Raw genomic sequence first — 17,854 nt, 5'->3', positions numbered from 1 at the left:
AAAACCATGGAAAGCTGAGCGTGAGGTGACAACGCAGGCGCCGCCCCCGCCAGCGTGGCGCCGCCCCCGCCAGCGTGGCGCCGCCCCCGCCAGCGTGGCGCCGCCCCCGCCAGCGTGGCGCCGCCCCCGCCAGCGTGGCGCCGCCCCCGCCAGCGTGGCGCCGCCCCCGCCAGCGTGGCGCCGCCCCCGCCAGCGTGGCGCCGCCCCCGCCAGCGTGGCGCCGCCCCCGCCAGCGTGGCGCCGCCCCCGCCAGCGTGGCGCCGCCCCCGCCAGCGTGGCGCCGCCCCCGCCAGCGTGGCGCCGCCCCCGCCAGCGTGGCGCCGCCCCCGCCAGCGTGGCGCCGCCCCCGCCAGCGTGGCGCCGCCCCCGCCAGCGTGGCGCCGCCCCCGCCAGCGTGGCGCCGCCCCCGCCAGCGTGGCGCCGCCCCCGCCAGCGTGGCGCCGCCCCCGCCAGCGTGGCGCCGCCCCCGCCAGCGTGGCGCCGCCCCCGCCAGCGTGGCGCCGCCCCCGCCAGCGTGGCGCCGCCCCCGCCAGCGTGGCGCCGCCCCCGCCAGCGTGGCGCCGCCCCCGCCAGCGTGGCGCCGCCCCCGCCAGCGTGGCGCCGCCCCCGCCAGCGTGGCGCCGCCCCCGCCAGCGTGGCGCCGCCCCCGCCAGCGTGGCGCCGCCCCCGCCAGCGTGGCGCCGCCCCCGCCAGCGTGGCGCCGCCCCCGCCAGCGTGGCGCCGCCCCCGCCAGCGTGGCGCCGCCCCCGCCAGCGTGGCGCCGCCCCCGCCAGCGTGGCGCCGCCCCCGCCAGCGTGGCGCCGCCCCCGCCAGCGTGGCGCCGCCCCCCTCAGCGTGGCGCCGCCCCCCTCAGCGTGGCGCCGCCCCCCTCAGCGTGGCGCCGCCCCCCTCAGCGTGGCGCCGCCCCCCTCAGCGTGGCGCCGCCCCCCTCAGCGTGGCGCCGCCCCCCTCAGCGTGGCGCCGCCCCCCCGCGTGGCACCGCCCCCCTCCCGCGTGGCACCGCCCCCCCCAGCGTGTCACCGCCCCCCCCAAGCCTGAACCCCACCCCCCAGCATGGCACCGCCCTCAACAACATGGCGCCAGATGCTTTAAAATGGCTCAGTGCAGGGTCGTGGCTGGTAGAGGTTGGAGCTCTTCTGCTGTGTCCCAGGTCAGTGCCAGTCTCTGCTGCTTTGTGGGGTTTCTCTATAGCAGCCGCTGGAGCTGCGCGGGGCTTGGGGGGGTGGCCACCGGCGGGGCAGCGCGGGGCTTTTGGGGGGGGGGGCGTGTCCGGGCTTGGCCGGTGGGGCTCTGCGGGGATGGCGGCTGCTGCCTCAACCGTGCCCAGAGGCCCCGTGGGAGCTCAATGCTGCCACCCGGTGTGTAATGGCCGGCAGTGCAGCCGTGCCGCGGCGTGTGCCGCCCCGGGGGAGCTCAGTGCTCACCCCTGTGTGTAATGGCCGGCAGTGCAGCCGTGCCGCGGCGTGTGCCGCCCCGGGGGAGCTCAGTGCTCAACCCTGTGTGTAATGGCCGGCAGTGCAGCCGTGCCGCGGCGTGTGCCGCCCCGGGGGAGCTCAGTGCTCAACCCTGTGTGTAATGGCCGGCAGTGCAGCCGTGCCGCGGCGTGTGCCGCCCCGTGGGAGCTCAATGCTGCCACCCGGTGTGTAATGGCCGGCAGTGCAGCCGTGCCGCGGCGTGTGCCGCCCCGGGGGAGCTCAATGCTGCCACCCGGTGTGTAATGGCCGGCAGTGCAGCCGTGCCGCGGCGTGTGCCGCCCCGTGGGAGCTCAATGCTGCCACCCTGTGTGTAATGGCCGGCAGTGCTGCCGTGCCGCGGCGTGTGCCGCCCCTGGGGAGCTAATTTCTGCAGCCTAACTGCGCTGAATGCTCGAAAATTCTTAGGGGAAGAGCGGAGAGCTTGAGTCGAGCGTCGCTATGGGTCCAGCGCCTGCGCCCTAGCCCGGCTCTGCTCGCGCCAGGGGGCAGCGTCCCTGTGGTCGCTATGGATACGGCGCCTGCGCCCTAGCCCGGCTCTGCTCGCGCCAGGGGGGCAGCGTCCCGGTGGTCGCTATGGATACGGCGCCCGCGCCGCAGCGGGTCCGGTCCCGCGCACGCGCCCTCCTCGCGGGCTGCGCCCCGCTTTTCTGGCCGGGGGGGCGGGCGCCGCGCTGAGCAGCTTTGGAGCCGGAGCGGTGGCGGAGAGCCCTGATTCGGCGCCTGACGCCGTTCTGGCCCCAGGGTGCCTGCGAACCGCCGTCCTTTGGCGGGGCAAGGCGTCCTGGCGCATTCGGGGAGCTCGCAGTGCGTTTTCCGGTGTCGCTGCCGGCCCGGGACTCCCAGGTGTGTTCCTTCCGGCGTCTGAAGGTGGTCTGGGGCCATCGGCAGGGCTTTTGGGGGTGACGGAGGAGGTCTGGGGACACCTAAAAGGGTCTGGGGATATGTAAAGTTCTGGTGGGGCCATCTGAAAGGATCAAGGGTCGTGGAGAGGCAGCTGGGCACCTCCGACGGACCCTTTGGGAGGTCTCTGCAGGCTCCCGTGGGAGCTGGGGGTGTCTCGGGGTGGGTTTGGGTTTGGGTTTGTGCTGCAAACAGCGTTGATAATGACTTAGAGAAAGACACACAAGAGACTCAGTAAGTCTCTTGTATCGTGCTTCTATTCTGGCGCCTGACACAGGTAGGATCATTTCAAAAGAGCTGTGTGTCTTCAGAGAGGTTTGGGCAAACTTTTATACAAAAAGTTATCTGTCTATAATGACAGAGGTCCAGATGCTGCCTATCTATACAAAGCTTATCTATCTAAAAGAGCAGAAGTACACATATCATGCAGGTGTCCTTTATCTTATACAAAAGAGCATCTTGTCCAAGACTAACAGAAGTGAATCACTGACAAATCCTGTTATTCCTTCTCTATCCAAACGCTGTCTGCCAGCCCCTCTCCCCCTCCCTGCGTCCCAGCATTTCAGCTAACAAGCGGAAAATTCTTATCAACTCTGTGGTTCTGTTAATGAGACTTTTCTGTTCGTCAATTCCCCCCTTTCTCACAGCCAACAGTATATTCCTATACTATATTTTCTTAAGGCAAACTTTGGACCCAGGCTTTCTGAGCTATCTTTCCCATGCTGACAATTGTGGAAGGTACTCTCAGATGTAGTCACCCAGTCTGATGCCCCCCAAGTCCAATTCATTGAGGCTTCCCCAAATAAAGGGGTCCTCATTTGGCCTCGAGGAAGTTCAGTGCATATCCAACAGTTAGAGAGATTAGTTTGCAAAGCCAATTCTTGCCTAACGTGTAAGTACATATTGCCTTCCCATCCCTCAATTTCCTTGCTGTGCTGCAAAGATTTTGAGGGGAATTTCTAGGTATTAACTACAGCCAGGGCAATCCTTCAAGTGCCCTAGGAATGCAGTGAAAACCTTTTGGGAATTGTTCCTGCTCTGGTACTCCTCAAGCTATGAGGAGCTCTTCAGGGCAGCTCCAAGGTTAGGTTTGGATTCTCCTGGAGTCTCACACAGAACGAGTCTCACGATTCCAGTGGTCTAATTTCATAGCTGCATTTTCTTCTCTCTGCCTAGGTGACAGGACGACCTCACTAATGAAGAGAGATAGCCTGAGCTCTGCAGGAACCTTGAACCCAAGCAGCCAGTGCCTTCTGTGAGTACAAGCTGTCCTTGCTCAACGTGGAACTAGTTGAGCGCTGAAGCCAGACCACGCCATAATTCCCTCAGCTTCCTCTTCTGCAGATTAAACAGTCCCAGTTCCTTCAGCCACTCCTCATAAGACTTGTTATCCAGACCCCTCACCATCTTTGTGGCCCTTCTCTGGACTCACTCTCTCACAAGGGGTGTCCTGGGGAACACCACTCGTGCCCGGCCGTCCACCGGCTGGGTTTAACTCCGTTCCCCACTGCTCTTGGGGCCCAGCCATCCATCCTGTTCTGCTGTCCAGCAGTCCCTTTGAAAAACAATCCATCTGAAAAAAGAAGTAGCAGAGAAGGAAAGCTGAAGCTGCAAAGATTGCAGTCCCCTCAGTTCTGGTTGTAGCCAGGTGGGGGTTGGTCTCTTCTCCCAGGCAAGCAGCACCAGAGCAAGAGGACACAGTCTCAAGCTGTGCCAGGGGAGGTTTAGGCTGAATGTTAGGAAGAGGTTTACAGCTTGGCCAAAGACTCTTCTGATCCCTGTCTTCTGGTCGTGACCAGCAGCGTGCACGGGTGGCCAAGAAGGCCACTGGCAACCTGGCCAATATCGGGAACAGTGTGGCCAGCAGGAGCAGGGAGGTCATTCTGCCCCTGCACTTGGCACTGGTTAGGGCACACCTTGAGTCCCGTGTCCAGTTCTGGGCCCCTCCGTTTAAGCAAGACGTTGAGTTGCTGGAAGGAGTCCGGAGAAGGGCAACAAAGCTGGGGAGGGGTTTGGAGCACAGGCCTGTGAGGAGCGGCTGAGGGAGCTGGGGTTGCTTAGCCTGGAGAAGAGGAGGCTCAGGGGAGACCTTCTTGCTCTCTGCAACTCCCTGAAGGGAGGTTGTAGCCAGGTGGGGGTTGGTCTCTTCTTCCAGGCAAGCAGCAGCAGAACAAGAGGACACAGTCTCAAGCTGTGGCAGGGGAGGTTTAGGCTAGAGGTTAGGAAGAGGTTCTGCACAGAGAGAGTGATTGCCCATTGGAGTGGGCTGCCCAGGGAGGTGGTGGAGTCACCATCTTTGGAGGTGTTCAGGAGGAGACTGGATAGGGTGCTTGGTTGCATGGTTTAGTTGATTAGGTGGTGTTGGATGATAGGTTGGACACGATGATCTTGAAGGTCTCTTCCAACCTGGTCCGGTCCATTCCATTCCAACACCATCTAATCAACTAAACCACGGCACTGAGTGCCTCATCCAGTCTCTTTCTAAACACTTCCAGTGATGGTGACTCCACCACCTCCCTGGGCAGCACATTCCAAAGGCCAATCTCTCTTTCAACCTGCTCTATTCTATTCTATGAAGACCTTCTTCCTAACATCCAGGTTTAATTGGTGAGAGCCACAGACTTGGTTGCTGCCACCCGCTGCTAAGGGGTCTGAGTGGCCCCCAAATGGGGTTTGGAGGCAGGTAAAGGTTTCTTTTGGCGTGTGAAGGGGTTTTGTGCGCATCTAGAAGGGGTGTGGAGCCCCCTGAAAGGGTCTGGGATAGTGTCAGGGGGTTCTGGGCTGGTCTACCAGCGGGTCTGGGGACATTAGAAGCGTCTGGGGGTACCTAAAACGGAGCTGAGCGTATCAGATGGGGGGTTTGGGTGCCTCCAAAGGGGTTTTGTGGGCATCTAAGTTGGGGAATCTGGGGGGGTCCTGAAGGAGTTGGGGGGTTCTCCTCAAGCTATGAGCAGACACACAGACAGCTGTTAACGGACTTTCTTTGATCATTCCAGGTCTGGTGTGCTGGGACTGGCAGGACCTTCCTGAGCTGTCCACGTACAGTTTCTGTCGACACTCTTCAGCTCGTACATCCGGTTTGCTGACAGAGGGTGTGGGGTTTGTGGGGCCCGGCAGCGAGACTTTTCCAAAGAGGAGCTCTTCAGGGCAGCTCCAAGGTTAGGTTTGGATTCTCCTGGAGTCGCACACAGAACGAGTCTCACGATTCCAGTGGTCTAATTTCATAGCTGCATTTTCTTCTCTCTGCCTAGGTGACAGGACGACCTCACTAATGAAGAGAGATAGCCTGAGCTCTGCAGGAACCTTGAACCCAAGCAGCCAGTGCCTTCTGTGAGTACAAGCTGTCCTTGCTCAACGTGGAACTAGTTGAGAGCTGAAGCCAGACCATACCTTAATTCCCTCAGCTTCCTCTTCTGCAGATTAAACAGTCCCAGTTCCTTCAGCCACTCCTCGTAAGGCTTGTTATCCAGACCCCTCACCAGCTTTGTGGCCCTTCTCTGGACTCACTCTCTCACAAGGGGTGTCCTGGGGAACACCACTCGTGCCCGGCCGTCCACCGGCTGGGTTTAACTCTGTTCCCCACCGCTCTTGGGGCCCAGCCATCCATCCTGTTCTGCTGTCCAGCAGTCCCTTTGAAAAAAAATCCATCTGAAAAAAGAAGTAGCAGAGAAGGAAAGCTGAAGCTGCAAAGATTGCAGTCCCCTCAGTTCTGGTTGTAGCCAGGTGGGGGTTGGTCCCTTCTCCCAGGCAAGCAGCACCAGAGCAAGAGGACACAGTCTCAAGCTGTGCCAGGGGAGGTTTAGGCTGGATGTTAGGAAGAAGGTCTTCATAGAATAGAATAGAGCAGGTTGAAAGAGAGATTGGCCTTTGGAACGTGCTGCTCAGGGAGGTGGTGCCCAGGGAGTCACCATCACTGGAAGTGTTTAGAAAGAGACTGGATGAGGCACTCAGTGCCATGGTTTAGTTGATTAGATGGTGTTGGAATGGAATGGAATAGAATAGAATAGAATAGACCAGACCGAGTAGGAAGAGACCTTCAAGATCATCGTGTCCAACCTATCATCCAACACCACCTAATTAACTAAACCATGCAACCAAGCACCCTATCCAGTCTCCTCCTGAACACCTCCAAAGATGGTGACTCCAGCACCTCCCTGGGCAGCCCATTCCAATGGGCCATCACTCTCTCTGTGCAGAACCTCTTCCTAACCTCTAGCCTAAACCTCCCCTGGTGCAGCCTGAGACTGTGTCCTCTTGTTGGGCCCGGTGATGATCAAAGTTCTTTTCCAAGCTGCTTACTCCTGTTTGGTTTTATTCTCCTGCATGAATTGTCAGTTCAAAGCACTCGAGAGAAATGGTGTGATGGCTGTGCTGCAAAGCATCAGACTGGGGACCGAAAGACAACCTCCTGTGGATCGATGTACCGGGATATTCCAGGAACCTCTGTGCTGCCATAGACCTGGACTTAAACTCGTTCCAGATGCCGCGGTGTGTTCCACATGACAATCGCACTCGGCATGTGAAGAGTGGCCAAGAGACTTCCCTTGTTTCCTTTGTGGAAGGCTTTTGTGTGTCCCCCGGCCCCGGGGGCCGTGTTCCTCTCGGGCAGGCTGCGGACGAGGCTGCCCTCGGCAGCAGGCGTGCCGCAAGCGGAGCGGCGAAGCTGTGTTCCTGGCAGTTCTCTCTCCGCCTGGATCAGCACGAAGGTGCCGGCCGACAAGGACTTGCACTGACACAGGGTCAGAGAGCTGAGAGCACCAAAGGGTTTAATTGGTGAGAGCAACAGACTTGGTTGCTGCCACCCGCTGCTAAGTGGCCCCCTAATGGGGTTTGGAGGCAGGTAAAGGTTTCTTTTGGCGTGTGAAGGGGTTTTGTGGGCATCTAGTAGGGGTGTGGAGCCCCCTGAAAGGGTCTGGGATAGTGTCAGGGGGTTCTGGGCTGGTCCACCAGCGGGTCTGGGGACATTGGAAGCATCTGGGGGTACCTAAAGTGGAGCTGGGTGTTTCAGATGGGGGGTTTGGGTGCAACCAAAGGGGTTTTGTGGGCATCTAAGTTGGAGAATCTGTGGGGGTCCTGAAGGAGTTGGGGGGTTCTCAGTGAGGTTTTGGAGTCTCTATGGAGTCCCTGTTGTATCTTGGGTCTGCCGTGGGATTGGTAGTGACTGGGTGCTCCGGTTTTGGTGGCTCCAGGGCAGCAGGTACCCACAGGGCTGTGCCTTGCTTTATGTTCCCCAGCTGTGGGCCAAGCAGGAGCCCCAGGGGAAGGGAATTTCAGCATGTGGCGGGTGATAGTGGAGGCGACTTCCTGACAAAATGGCTTTGGGGGTTTGGTTAGGTCTTGTTTTTATGGTTGACTCACTCTTGCTTTCTTTCCTTTTTTTTCAGGGAGCTTAACTGCTTTGCCTGAGGACCAGTTGCAGATTTGTATTCGGCCTCAGCCACAAGCCCTGACACGGAGCGGGGTGCTTTGGTGTCAGATTGTGGAGCTGTTGGAAACCCAATTGCTCACTGAAAAAAAGAAAAGGAATAATTTGTCATAAAAAAATCCCCACAGTTCCTGTAAGCTTTCGAGTTCCTACTTAATAATATAAAGCAGTTTGTGGTTTGGTTGGTTTGGTTTTTTTCTTGTTGTGCTGCAAAGATTTTGATAGGAATTTCTAGGTATTAACTACAGCCAGAGCAAGCCTCTACTTGCCCTGGGAACGCAGTGAAAACCTTTTGGGAATTGGTTCTGCTCTGTTACTCCTCAAGCTATGAGCAGACGCACAGACAGTTGTTAACAGAGTTTCTTTGTGCATTCCAGGTCCGGTGTGTTCAGACCGGCAGGATCTTCCTGGGCCATCCGATTACGGTTTCCGTTGACACTTTTCAGCCCTTACATCCGGTTTGCCGACAGAGGACGTTGGTTTGTGGGCCCTGGCAGCGACAGTTTTCCAAAGAGGAGCTCTAAGGCCAGCTGCAAGGTTAGGTTTGGATTCTCCTGGGGTGCCTGTGCTTGAAAGCCCCCCAGAGGCCGTGCAGAGTGGTGCTCGCAGTAGCTCTGTGCAAGTCTGCCGTGGGCTCAGGAGGCCAGTATCTAGAGAGAGGGAAGGACAGAGACACTTCTAAGACAGTTTTAAAGAAATAATTATGAGAAGAGGCAAATTAATTCTGGGGACTCATGTGATATATCTGTTTAAGAGAAAAAAAAATGAAGGAGGTTTCTGACCATAACCAGGCTGACAAAGCACAGTAATGTGGTTTCCTATGGGATTCAACTCCTCCTGCATTGCACAGGACACTTCAACAGCTGTCCTGACGAGCTATAAGTAATGAACTTAATCCACCCTGTGCGAGCAATGGGGCAAAAGATTACAAAATCCATGTATGCAGTTGAGATGTGTTACGTTGGGACGCCCAGGATACACCTGATCAAGCTCTCCTAGTGTTTAGACGCAAGATGGAAGAAGGAAGGGGGAAGACAGAGCAGAAGGTCTATTTAAATATGAAACTCCTAGGCTGAAAGAAAAGAAAAACATTTTAAAGAGCACTCAGTGAGACTCTGTCACCAGCATAGCTAATCACAGAATCACTGAGTGTTAGGGGTTGGAAGGGACCCCAAAATAGCATCCGGTCCAACCCCTGTGCCAGTGCAGGATCACCTGGGGCAGGTTTTGAATGTCTCCAGAGACTCCACTAACTCTCTGGGCAGCCTGCTCCCGGGCTCTGGCACACACAGTGAAAAGGTTTTCCCTTCTGTTCCTGCGGAACTTCCTCCTTTTATTCGTCGGACGCAGCAGAGCCGCTGGGTCGTGTTGCTGCGGCAAGGTGACCACCCTGTAGTTCAGGGCCTGGGTCTGTGCCTTCATGGCAGCCTGTTCCCTTGGCACCCTGTCAGCTTAACAGCCCTGTACTCGGGGCCTGTGTGACGAGTTGTGGAGCCCTCCATCCCCCTTCTGTCCCCAGCAGCAGCCCAAGGTCCCTGTAAGCAGGGCTGGGGAGGCTGCTTTAGGCAGCTGACAGGAACCAACCTTGCCTGGCCCTTAGGGGGCTGAGGTCAGTCCCTGGGCTCCTGAAGAGGTGGTGTTGCGCTGCTGCCAGGAGGGCCGGCCCGTAGGTGGGGCACGGGCCAGAGCCTGTGGCTCTCTGTGGGGCTTTTTGGGGGTGCTGCTGAGGCCTCACTCTGTCCTGTTGGCATCCTTTGTCAGGGTAGCCAGATCCTAGGCCCGATGTCTATCGTTAGCTCAATCGCAGAATTTCCTCGTCTGCTGTTCCTGTCCGTAAATTTTTGCCAGTGCTTCTGTAATAAAAAGGTTTTTATTTCTCCTGTAACTTGCAAGCTGGTGACCTCCTTAGGAGCACCACTGTGTTGTTCACAAAGTTCTTTGCTGTTGCAAAGCTGGGAGAAGTGTGAGGTTCAGCTGATGAAATTTCTCTCTTTAGGAGTGTCTGCTCAGCCGTCCTCTTCCTGGATCTCGGAGCTTTGTCTCTCCCTGTTTGCGGTGCCCCGACAAGGACTTGTGCCGACACATCCTCGGGAAGCTGAAACCACCAAATGGTTTAATGGGTGAGAGCAAAGCTCAGCTGTGTGCTGAAGCTGCAAACCTTGCCCAGAAGGCTGTCCCCGGCTCGGGGTGATAAAAAGAACAGGAGCGTAGCCGCTCGGCTGTCTTTCCTTCTGTAATGCCACAGGGGGGTGGGCGAGGATACAGCAGAGGAGCAGTGAGGGAGGGGTGAGGGCAGCCTCCCACAAAGGCTGCTTGCAGACCTGAAATGCCAAATGTTTGAAATGCCAGGACGTTCTTGGAGGGGAGGGAAAGCCCCGGGAAAGTGTAAGAGTGATTGTGAGGTGTTCCAGCAGAGGAACAGCGGTGCTGCTTATTGAGAGATTGCAGAAGGGCAGTGATTTGTGTGCAGAAAGGCCTTGACGTGACCCCCCTCTGTTCTGTAGAAAGGCTTCTAGAGGAGAAAAGCACATCCTGAGCAGAGCCATGGGGGGGTGTGGGGTGTGGTTTGAAACAGAAATAGCAACTGTCTCTCAATTAAAACAGTGGATTGTCTTTCATGTGTGTGTGGTGTGCTGTTTTTTCATTGACTGGAAAAAGCTCTGCAGGGAGACCAGCTGATCTGCTCCCGAGGCACAGCAGCACCGGACCTGCTGAGCGTTGGGGGCCTGTTAAGGAGGGTCTGCTGTCATCTGAAGTGGGCTTGGGGGTATGAAAGGGGAATTTGGGGGCATGTGAAGGGTTCTGGGAGCATCTAGAGGTGTCTGGGGACCTCTGGAGGGGCTCCTGGGTCATGTCTGGAGGGTCAGGGAGGAGTGGGGGGGTCTGTGCCTCAGTGTGGTTTCGGGGTCTCTGTGTCAGGTCCCCACAGCGTGTGGGTTGCTGTGTGGCACTGCTGGAGTCTCGGTGTCCCTAGCGCCGCTGACTCTTCTGCTCACTGCTCCCACCTTGTGGGCACGGCCAGGTACTGCTTGCTGTTGCCTGCTGCCAAGGGTGTGAGTGGCCTCTGAAGGGAGGCGCAGAGAGGTATTCTGGGGCGTCTAGAGGGGCTTTGTGGGCATCGAGAGGTGTCTGGCGGCCTCTGGAGGGTCTCCGGGGGTGTCTCTGGAGGGTCCTGAAGCAGCTGAGGGGGCGGGGAGTGGTGGTGCTGTGTTAGAGGTCTCTGGGGGGTTCCAGGTTTTGGGGTCCCCCAGGATTGGGGTGGTCTCACTCCGGTATTGGGTGTCCTGCAGTCCCAGGACCCCCCAGCCACATCTCCCCCGACATCTCAAGGCGAGCTGCGAGCACCTCAAGGGCCTTAGAGGGTGACAAAGGAGGTCTGGGGGCATGTAGACGGAAGTGAGGGCACCAAGACGGCACCGCTCTCCCCGTGACAGCGCCTGCCCTTCCCAAGATGGCGTCGCCCTCCCCGTGACAGCGCCTGCCCTTCCCAAGACGGCGCCGCCCTCCCCGTGACAGCGCCTGCCCTTCCCAAGATGGCGTCGCCCTCCCCGTGACAGCGCTTGCCCTTCCCATGATGGCGTCGCCCTCCCCGTGACAGCGCTTGCCCTTCCCAAGATGGCGTCGCCCTCCCCGTGACAGCGCTTGCCCTTCCCAAGATGGCATCGCCCTCCCCGTGACAGCGCCTGCCCTTCCCAAGATGGCGTCGCCCTCCCCGTGACAGCGCCTGCCCTTCCCAAGATGGCGTCGCCCTCCCCGTGACAGCGCCTGCCCTTCCCAAGATGGCGTCGCCCTCCCCGTGACAGCGCTTGCCCTTCCCAAGATGGCGCCGCCCTCGCCCCGTCGGCTCCGACCTAGCCAGCGTAACTATCGTCCCCTCTGCTTTCTCCGCTCCGTATCATCTCAGTGTAGACTCTGCTGCTCTCTGGAGTTGTTCTGTCCCTGCTGCAGGACTCTGCTATGGGTCTGAGGGTGGGCAGCAGCGAGGGGGGGGGGGCGAGAAACATCAGCGGCGAGGGGGGGGGTGGGTGTCGATTTGCCGCGGTCGGGAGCAGTCTGCTCACGAGCTGTTCTCCTGTCTCTCCCAGCTCTTGCAGGCTGACCCCAATGCCCCCAGACTCGCCCAGCGATCCCAGGGTGAACCCCGCAGCACCCAGACTCGCCCAGCGATCGTCACGTGATTAGGGGCCACGCAAAGGAGGGGCGGGGAGCAGAGAAAGCGGCGGCGGCGCTGTGAGGGGATAGGAAAGGGAAAGGGTGGGAAGGGAGCTAGAGGGGAGGGGGAGCGGGGAAGAGTGCGCAGGTTACGTCACTGGAGGCGGGGCTAGCGGGCGGCAATAGAATGGCTAAGGGAGGGGGCGGGAACGAGAGGACAGCTGCGTCACAAGGGGGCGGGGTTTGAGTGAAATAGGATGGTTATGGAGGGGGCGGGGAAAGGGCTGAGGGAGGTTGCAGGAGGTGGGACTGGAGGACTGGAGGCAGGGCTGGAGAGCGACAATTGGATGGCTATAGGAGGGGGCGGGGCTGGAGGAGGGCAGCAGGATGGCTATGGGGGGGCGGGGCCCAGACCGGTCCAAGCTGGTCCAGACCGGTCCAGACCGGTCCAAGCCGGTCCAGACCGGTCCAGACCGGTCCGGACCGGTCCAAACCGGTCCAAACTGGTCCAGACCGGTCCAGACCGGTCCAGACCGGCCCAGACCGGTCCAAACCGGTTCAGACCGGTCCAAACCAGTCCAAACCGGTCCGGACCGGTCCAGACCGGTCCAGACCGGTCCAAACCGGTCCAGACCGGTCCAGACCGGTCCAAACCGGCCCAGACCGGTCCAGACCGGTCCAAACCGGTCCAGACCGGCCCAGACCGGTCCAAACCGGCCCAGACCGGTCCAAACTGGTCCAGACCGGTCCAAACCGGTCCAGACCGGTCCAAACTGGTCCGGGCCGGTCCAGACCGGCCCAGACCGGTCCAGACCGGTCCAAACCGGTCCAGACCGGCCCAAACCGGTCCAAACCGGTCCAGACCGGTCCAAACCGGACCAGACCGGCCCAGACCGGTCCAAACCGGTTCAGACCGGTCCAAACCGGTCCAAACCGGTCCAGACCGGTCCAGACCTGTCCAAACCGGTCCGGACCGGTCCAGACCGGTCCAGACCGGTCCAAACCGGCCCAGACCGGTCCAGACCGGTCCAAACCGGTCCAGACCGGTCCAGACCGGTCCAAACCGGCCCAGACCGGCCCAGACCGGTCCAAACCGGTCCAGACCGGCCCAGACCGGTCCAAACCGGCCCAGACTGGTCCAAACCGGTCCAGACCGGTCCAGACCGGTCCAGACCGGCCCAAACCGGTCCAGACCGGCCCAGACCGGTCCAGACCGGTCCAAACCGGTCCAGACCGGTCCAAACCGGTCCAAACCGGTCCAAACCGGTCCAGACCGGTCCAGACCGGTCAAAACCGGTCCAGACTGGTCCAGACCGGTCCAGACCGGTCCAAACCGGTCCAAAACACTCCAGACTGGTCCAAACCGGTCCAAACCAGTCTACACTGGTCCAAACTGATCCATACTGTTCCAAAATGGTCCAGACTGGTCCAGACTGGTCCAGACTGGTCCAGACTGGTCCAGACCGGTCCAGACTGGTCTAGCCCTGGCTCCATACTGGTACATACTGGTACATACTGGTCCCCCCTCTCTTCCTCTCTCCTCCCTTCCCCTTCCTTATTCCTTTCCCACCCTCCCCTCCCCTTTTGCCGCCCACCCCTAACCCCTTTCCCGCCTTTGCGCTTTCCCCTCCCTCCTATTGGCCGCACCGCGCCAGAAGCTCCCTCCCCCTTTTAGCTTGGTGGGGGGAGGGGGCATGGCCAGCCACCCGCCTCCGCTTCACTTTCTCCCTCCCTTATTTGGGGGGGTGGCGTGGCCAGCCCCCCACCTCGCTTCTTCACTGCCCTCCCTTTGTGGGTGTGGCCAGCCGTCCTCCTCCGTTTCACTCTCCCTCCCTTATTTGGGAGGGGGCGTGGCCAGCCAGTCCCATCGCAGTGCACTCCCAGTCCTTCGCATTCTCTCCCAGTTCCCTCCCATTCCCATTCCACTACACCCAGTTCCTCCCTGTCCTTTCCCACTCCCTTTCCAAAACCCTTCCAGTGCCCTCCCAGTCCCTTCACTGTTCCCTACCAATTCCCTCCCAGTTTCCTCCCGCTCCCTCCCAGTCCCCTCCAATTTCACTCAGGTCCTCCCAGTTCCCTCCAAGTCCCCTTCCAGTTTGACCCAGGCCCTTCCCAGTTCCTTCCCAGTCCCCTCCCATCCCTCCCATTCCCTACCACTGCCCTCCCTGTCAATCCCAGTCCACCCAAGCCCCTAACAGTCCATCCCAGTCCCTTTCATTCCCTTCCCAGTTCACTCAGTCCCATCCCAATCCCCTCCCTGTCCCTTCCCTGTCCCTTCCCAATCCCCTTACTGTCCCATCCCACTCCATCCCAGTCCCTGCCAGTCCCTCCCAGTCCATTCACACTATGTCCCCTCCCTGTCCCTCCAAGTCCCCTACCATACTGTCCCACTCCCTTCCCATCCCCTCCCAGTCCCTCCCTGTTTATTCCTGTCCCTTACAGTACCTCCCAATCCCTTCTAGTCCTATCCCAGTATGGGAGGAGACCAGTAGGGACCAGGAGGCACTGGGAGACATGCCTGGACCAGCTGGAGGCATTGCTGGAGCCCTGGGAGACAACTGGAAGCAGCAGGAACTCAACTGGGAGCACTGGGAACAACTGGGAGACAACTGGGAGAGCACTGGGAGCACTGTGAATATCTCCACATAACCCCCAGTGCCCCCCTCAGCCCCTCCAGACCTCCTCAAAGTCTTTCCAGAGTCTCTGAGTTCTTCCCAGTGCCATTCAGAGCCCTTCCCAGTACCTCCCAGTTAACCCTTATAGTTCTCCAGCGCCCCCTCACTCCCCCCAGTAACCCTCCCCCCCCAGATCTTTTCACAGCCTCCCAGTACCTCCCAGTGCCCCCCCAGAGCCCTTAACAGCCTCCCTGTCCTTCACAGTACTGTCCTGAGCCCTTTCCAATTCCCTCCCTGATCCATCCCACTCCATCCCAGTCCCTTCCAACTCTTTTCCCTTCCCATTCCCTTCTTAGTTCCCTCCCAATCCCCTCCCACTGGCTCCCCACTCCCCTCCCAGTCCCGTCGCAGTGCACTCCCAGTCCTTCCCAGTCTCTCCCAGTTCCCTCCCATTCCAGTACACCCAGTTCCTCCCTGTCCTTTCCCACTCCCATCCCAGTCTCTTCCCAGTGCCCCCCCAGTCCATCCCCGCCCCTCCCAGTTCCTCCCATTCCATCCCAGTCCCTTCACAGTCCCCAACCAGTCCCTTCCCCATCCCTTTCCAGTACCCTCCCAGTTCTACCTGCACTACCTGGCAAGAGCCCTGGTGGACAATTGGAAGCAGTAGCATCCCCACTGGGAGACAACTGGGAGCACTGGGAGCATGACCCAGGAATTCCCAGTACCCCCCCTCAGTCCCCCATTTCCCTCCCACAGCCCTTTACAGCCTCCCAGTCCATCCCATTTTCTCCTACACCTTTCCCAGTCTGGGAGGAGACTGGTAGGGACTGGAAGTTTCTGGGAGAGTCTGGGAGCCGTACCTGCAGCACCTGGAGTCAGACCTGGAGCCCTGGGAGACAACTGGAAGCAGCAGGAACCCAACTGGGACAAAACTGGGAGACAGCTGTGAAAGTGCCCTCTCAGTCCCTGCCAGTCCCTCCCAGTCCATTCCCACTATGTCCCCTCCCTGTCCCTCCATGTCCCCTCCCATACTGTCCCACTCCCTTCCCAGTCCCTCCCTGTTTATTCCTGTCCCTCCCAGTACCTCCCAATCCCTTCTAGTCCTATCCCAGTATGGGAGGAGACCAGTAGGGACCAGGAGGCACTGGGAGACATACCTGGACCAGCTGGAGGCATTGCTGGAGCCCTGGGACACAACTGGACCGCCCCAAAGTCTTTCCACAGTCTCTGAGTTCTTCCCAGTGCCATTCAGAGCCCTTCCCAGTACCTCCCAGTTAACCCTTAGACTTCCCCAGTGCCCCCTCACTCCCCCCACAGTAACCCTCCCCTCCCAGAGTCCTTTCACAGCCTCCCAGTACTCCCCACTACCTCCCAGTACCTTCCAGTAACCCCCAGTGCCCCCCTGAGCCCTCCCAGTTCCACCGAGGAAGTCCTTCCACAGCCTCCCAGTGACCCTCTGTACCCCACTGAGCATCCCCAATTCCTCCCCAGAGTCCTTCCACAGTCTCCCAGTACCTCCCCACTACTGTCCTGAGCCCCTCCCAGTGCCTCCCAGTCCTTTCCCAGTCTGGGAGGAGGCTGGCAGGGGCTGAGAGGCACTGGGAGGGACTGGGAGCCATACCTGCAGCACCTGGAGTCAGTTCTGGAGCCCTGGGATACAACTGGAAGCATCAGGAACTCAACTGGGAGCACTGGGAGGAACTGGGAGACAACTGGGAGAGCACTGGGAGCACTGTGAGTATCTCCCCATAACCCCCAGTGACCCCTTCACCCCCTGCAGACCGCCCCAAAGTCTCTCCACAGTCTCTGAGTTTTTCCCAGTGCCATTCAGAGCCCTTCCCAGTACCTCCCAGTTAACCCTTATAGTTCTCCAGTGCCCCTCACTCCCCCCCAGAGTCCTTCCACAGCCTCCCAGTACCTTCTAGTACTTCCCAGTAACCCCCAGTTCCTCCTAGTACCTCCCAGTCTCACATAATCAACCAGGTTTGAAGAGACCTCAGATCTCATCAATTCCCTCCTATGTCTGCATCCCTATCCCCTCCTCACAATTAAACCATGGCTCCAGCTGCCACATCCAGTTCTTTTTTGGAACACCTCCAGGGATGGGGACTCCACCACCTCCCTGGGCAGCACATTCCAATGGCCAGTTCCTCTTTCTGGGATGAACTTTGTCCTCACCTCTAGCTTAAACCTTCCCTGGCACAGCCTGAGACTGCGTCCTCTTGTTCTGGTACTGGGTGCCTGGGTGAACAGACCAAACCCCACCTGGCTACAATCTGCCCTCAGGTAGTTGTAGAGAGCAAGAAGGTCTCCCCTGAGCCTCCTCTTCTCCAGGCTAAGCAACCCCAGCTCCCTCAGCCTTGCCTCACAGGGCTGTGCTCCAGACCCCTCCCCAGCTTTGTTGCCCTTCTCTGGACACCTTCCAGCATCTCAACATCTTTCCTAAACTGAGGGGCCCAGGAACTGGACCCAGAACTCAAGGTGTGGCCTGACCAGTGCTGAGCACAGGGCAGAATGACCTCCCTGCTCCTGCTGGCCACACTGTTCCTGATGCAGGCCAGGATGTATTTGGCCTTCTTGGCCACCTGGGCACACTGCTGGCTCATGTTCAGCTGGTGTCAACCAGCAACCTCAGGTCCCTTTCCAGCCTGGTTCCTATCCAGCTAGTCTGACCCCAGCCTGTAGCAATGCCTGGGGTTGTTGTGGTAATGTGTAGAACCTGGCACTTGCATGTGTTCAATAGCATGCCCTTGGACTCTGCCTGGAGGAAAGCAGAAAGTATCTATGGAAGGTTTCAGGACAGGAAAGAACAACAGGCTGCTGACGACGGAAGAACGGTCTGATGATAAAGAAGAGCTGACTGCAGTAAACAGCCTGAAGCGCGAGACAGAAGGACGCTCGCCTCCGTGCCGGAGAAGCTCAACCTGATATGGGATGAAGATAATAATGGAGAGCTGCATATCAAAGGAGAAAACTCAATTAGCAGCAGTGGTGCAAGAATGCCAGGGAATTGCTTAGCCTGCTTGGTTTTTCCTACATACACTGCTTGTTCTGTACCACTAAACAATTCCTGCTTCACCAACCAGGGAGTCCGTGCATGCTTTCCAAACTCTGCCCATCTGTCCAGCCTGTCAGGGTCCCTCTGCTGAGCTCTCCTACCTTCCAGCAGATCAACTCCTGCCCCCAGCTTGGTGTCATCTGCAAAGTTATTGATGATGGACTTGCTCCCCTCATCCAGATCATCAATACAGATATTGAACAGGATGGGACCCAGCACTGATCCCTGG

The 17,854-nt window shown here is 59.0% G+C and overlaps 1 protein-coding gene and 1 long non-coding RNA gene across 2 annotated transcripts; both read left to right on the top strand.

Annotated features, from left to right (window-relative positions):
* Positions 1-1,083: 1,083 nt before the first annotated feature.
* Positions 1,084-10,425, top strand: LOC137443562 (uncharacterized). The gene is made up of 8 exons (XR_010987931.1): positions 1,084-1,150; positions 3,552-3,630; positions 5,372-5,533; positions 5,627-5,705; positions 6,711-7,215; positions 7,760-7,933; positions 8,178-8,337; positions 9,797-10,425. It is a non-coding gene; the product is annotated as an uncharacterized lncRNA (long non-coding RNA).
* A 1,195-nt stretch (positions 10,426-11,620) lies between these two features.
* LOC137443561 (uncharacterized) lies at positions 11,621-17,197 on the top strand. Its single transcript, XM_068143297.1, has 4 exons — positions 11,621-11,692; positions 13,628-14,583; positions 15,373-16,301; positions 16,668-17,197. The coding sequence occupies exons 1-3, from the start codon at positions 11,621-11,623 to the stop codon at positions 15,389-15,391; spliced, it is 1,047 nt and encodes a 348-aa protein (XP_067999398.1). The 3' UTR covers positions 15,392-16,301; positions 16,668-17,197.
* The last annotated feature ends 657 nt before the right edge of the window (positions 17,198-17,854 follow it).

The sequence above is a fragment of the Melanerpes formicivorus genome, unplaced genomic scaffold (assembly GCF_026170545.1).
Source record: "Melanerpes formicivorus ecotype bairdi unplaced genomic scaffold, bMelFor1.0.p_v2 SCAF_10, whole genome shotgun sequence".
In the NCBI taxonomy this organism is placed as follows: Eukaryota; Metazoa; Chordata; class Aves; order Piciformes; family Picidae; genus Melanerpes; species Melanerpes formicivorus.
The sequence above is the reverse complement of the archived record's forward strand: the minus strand, read 5'-3'. Positions and strand labels throughout refer to the sequence as shown.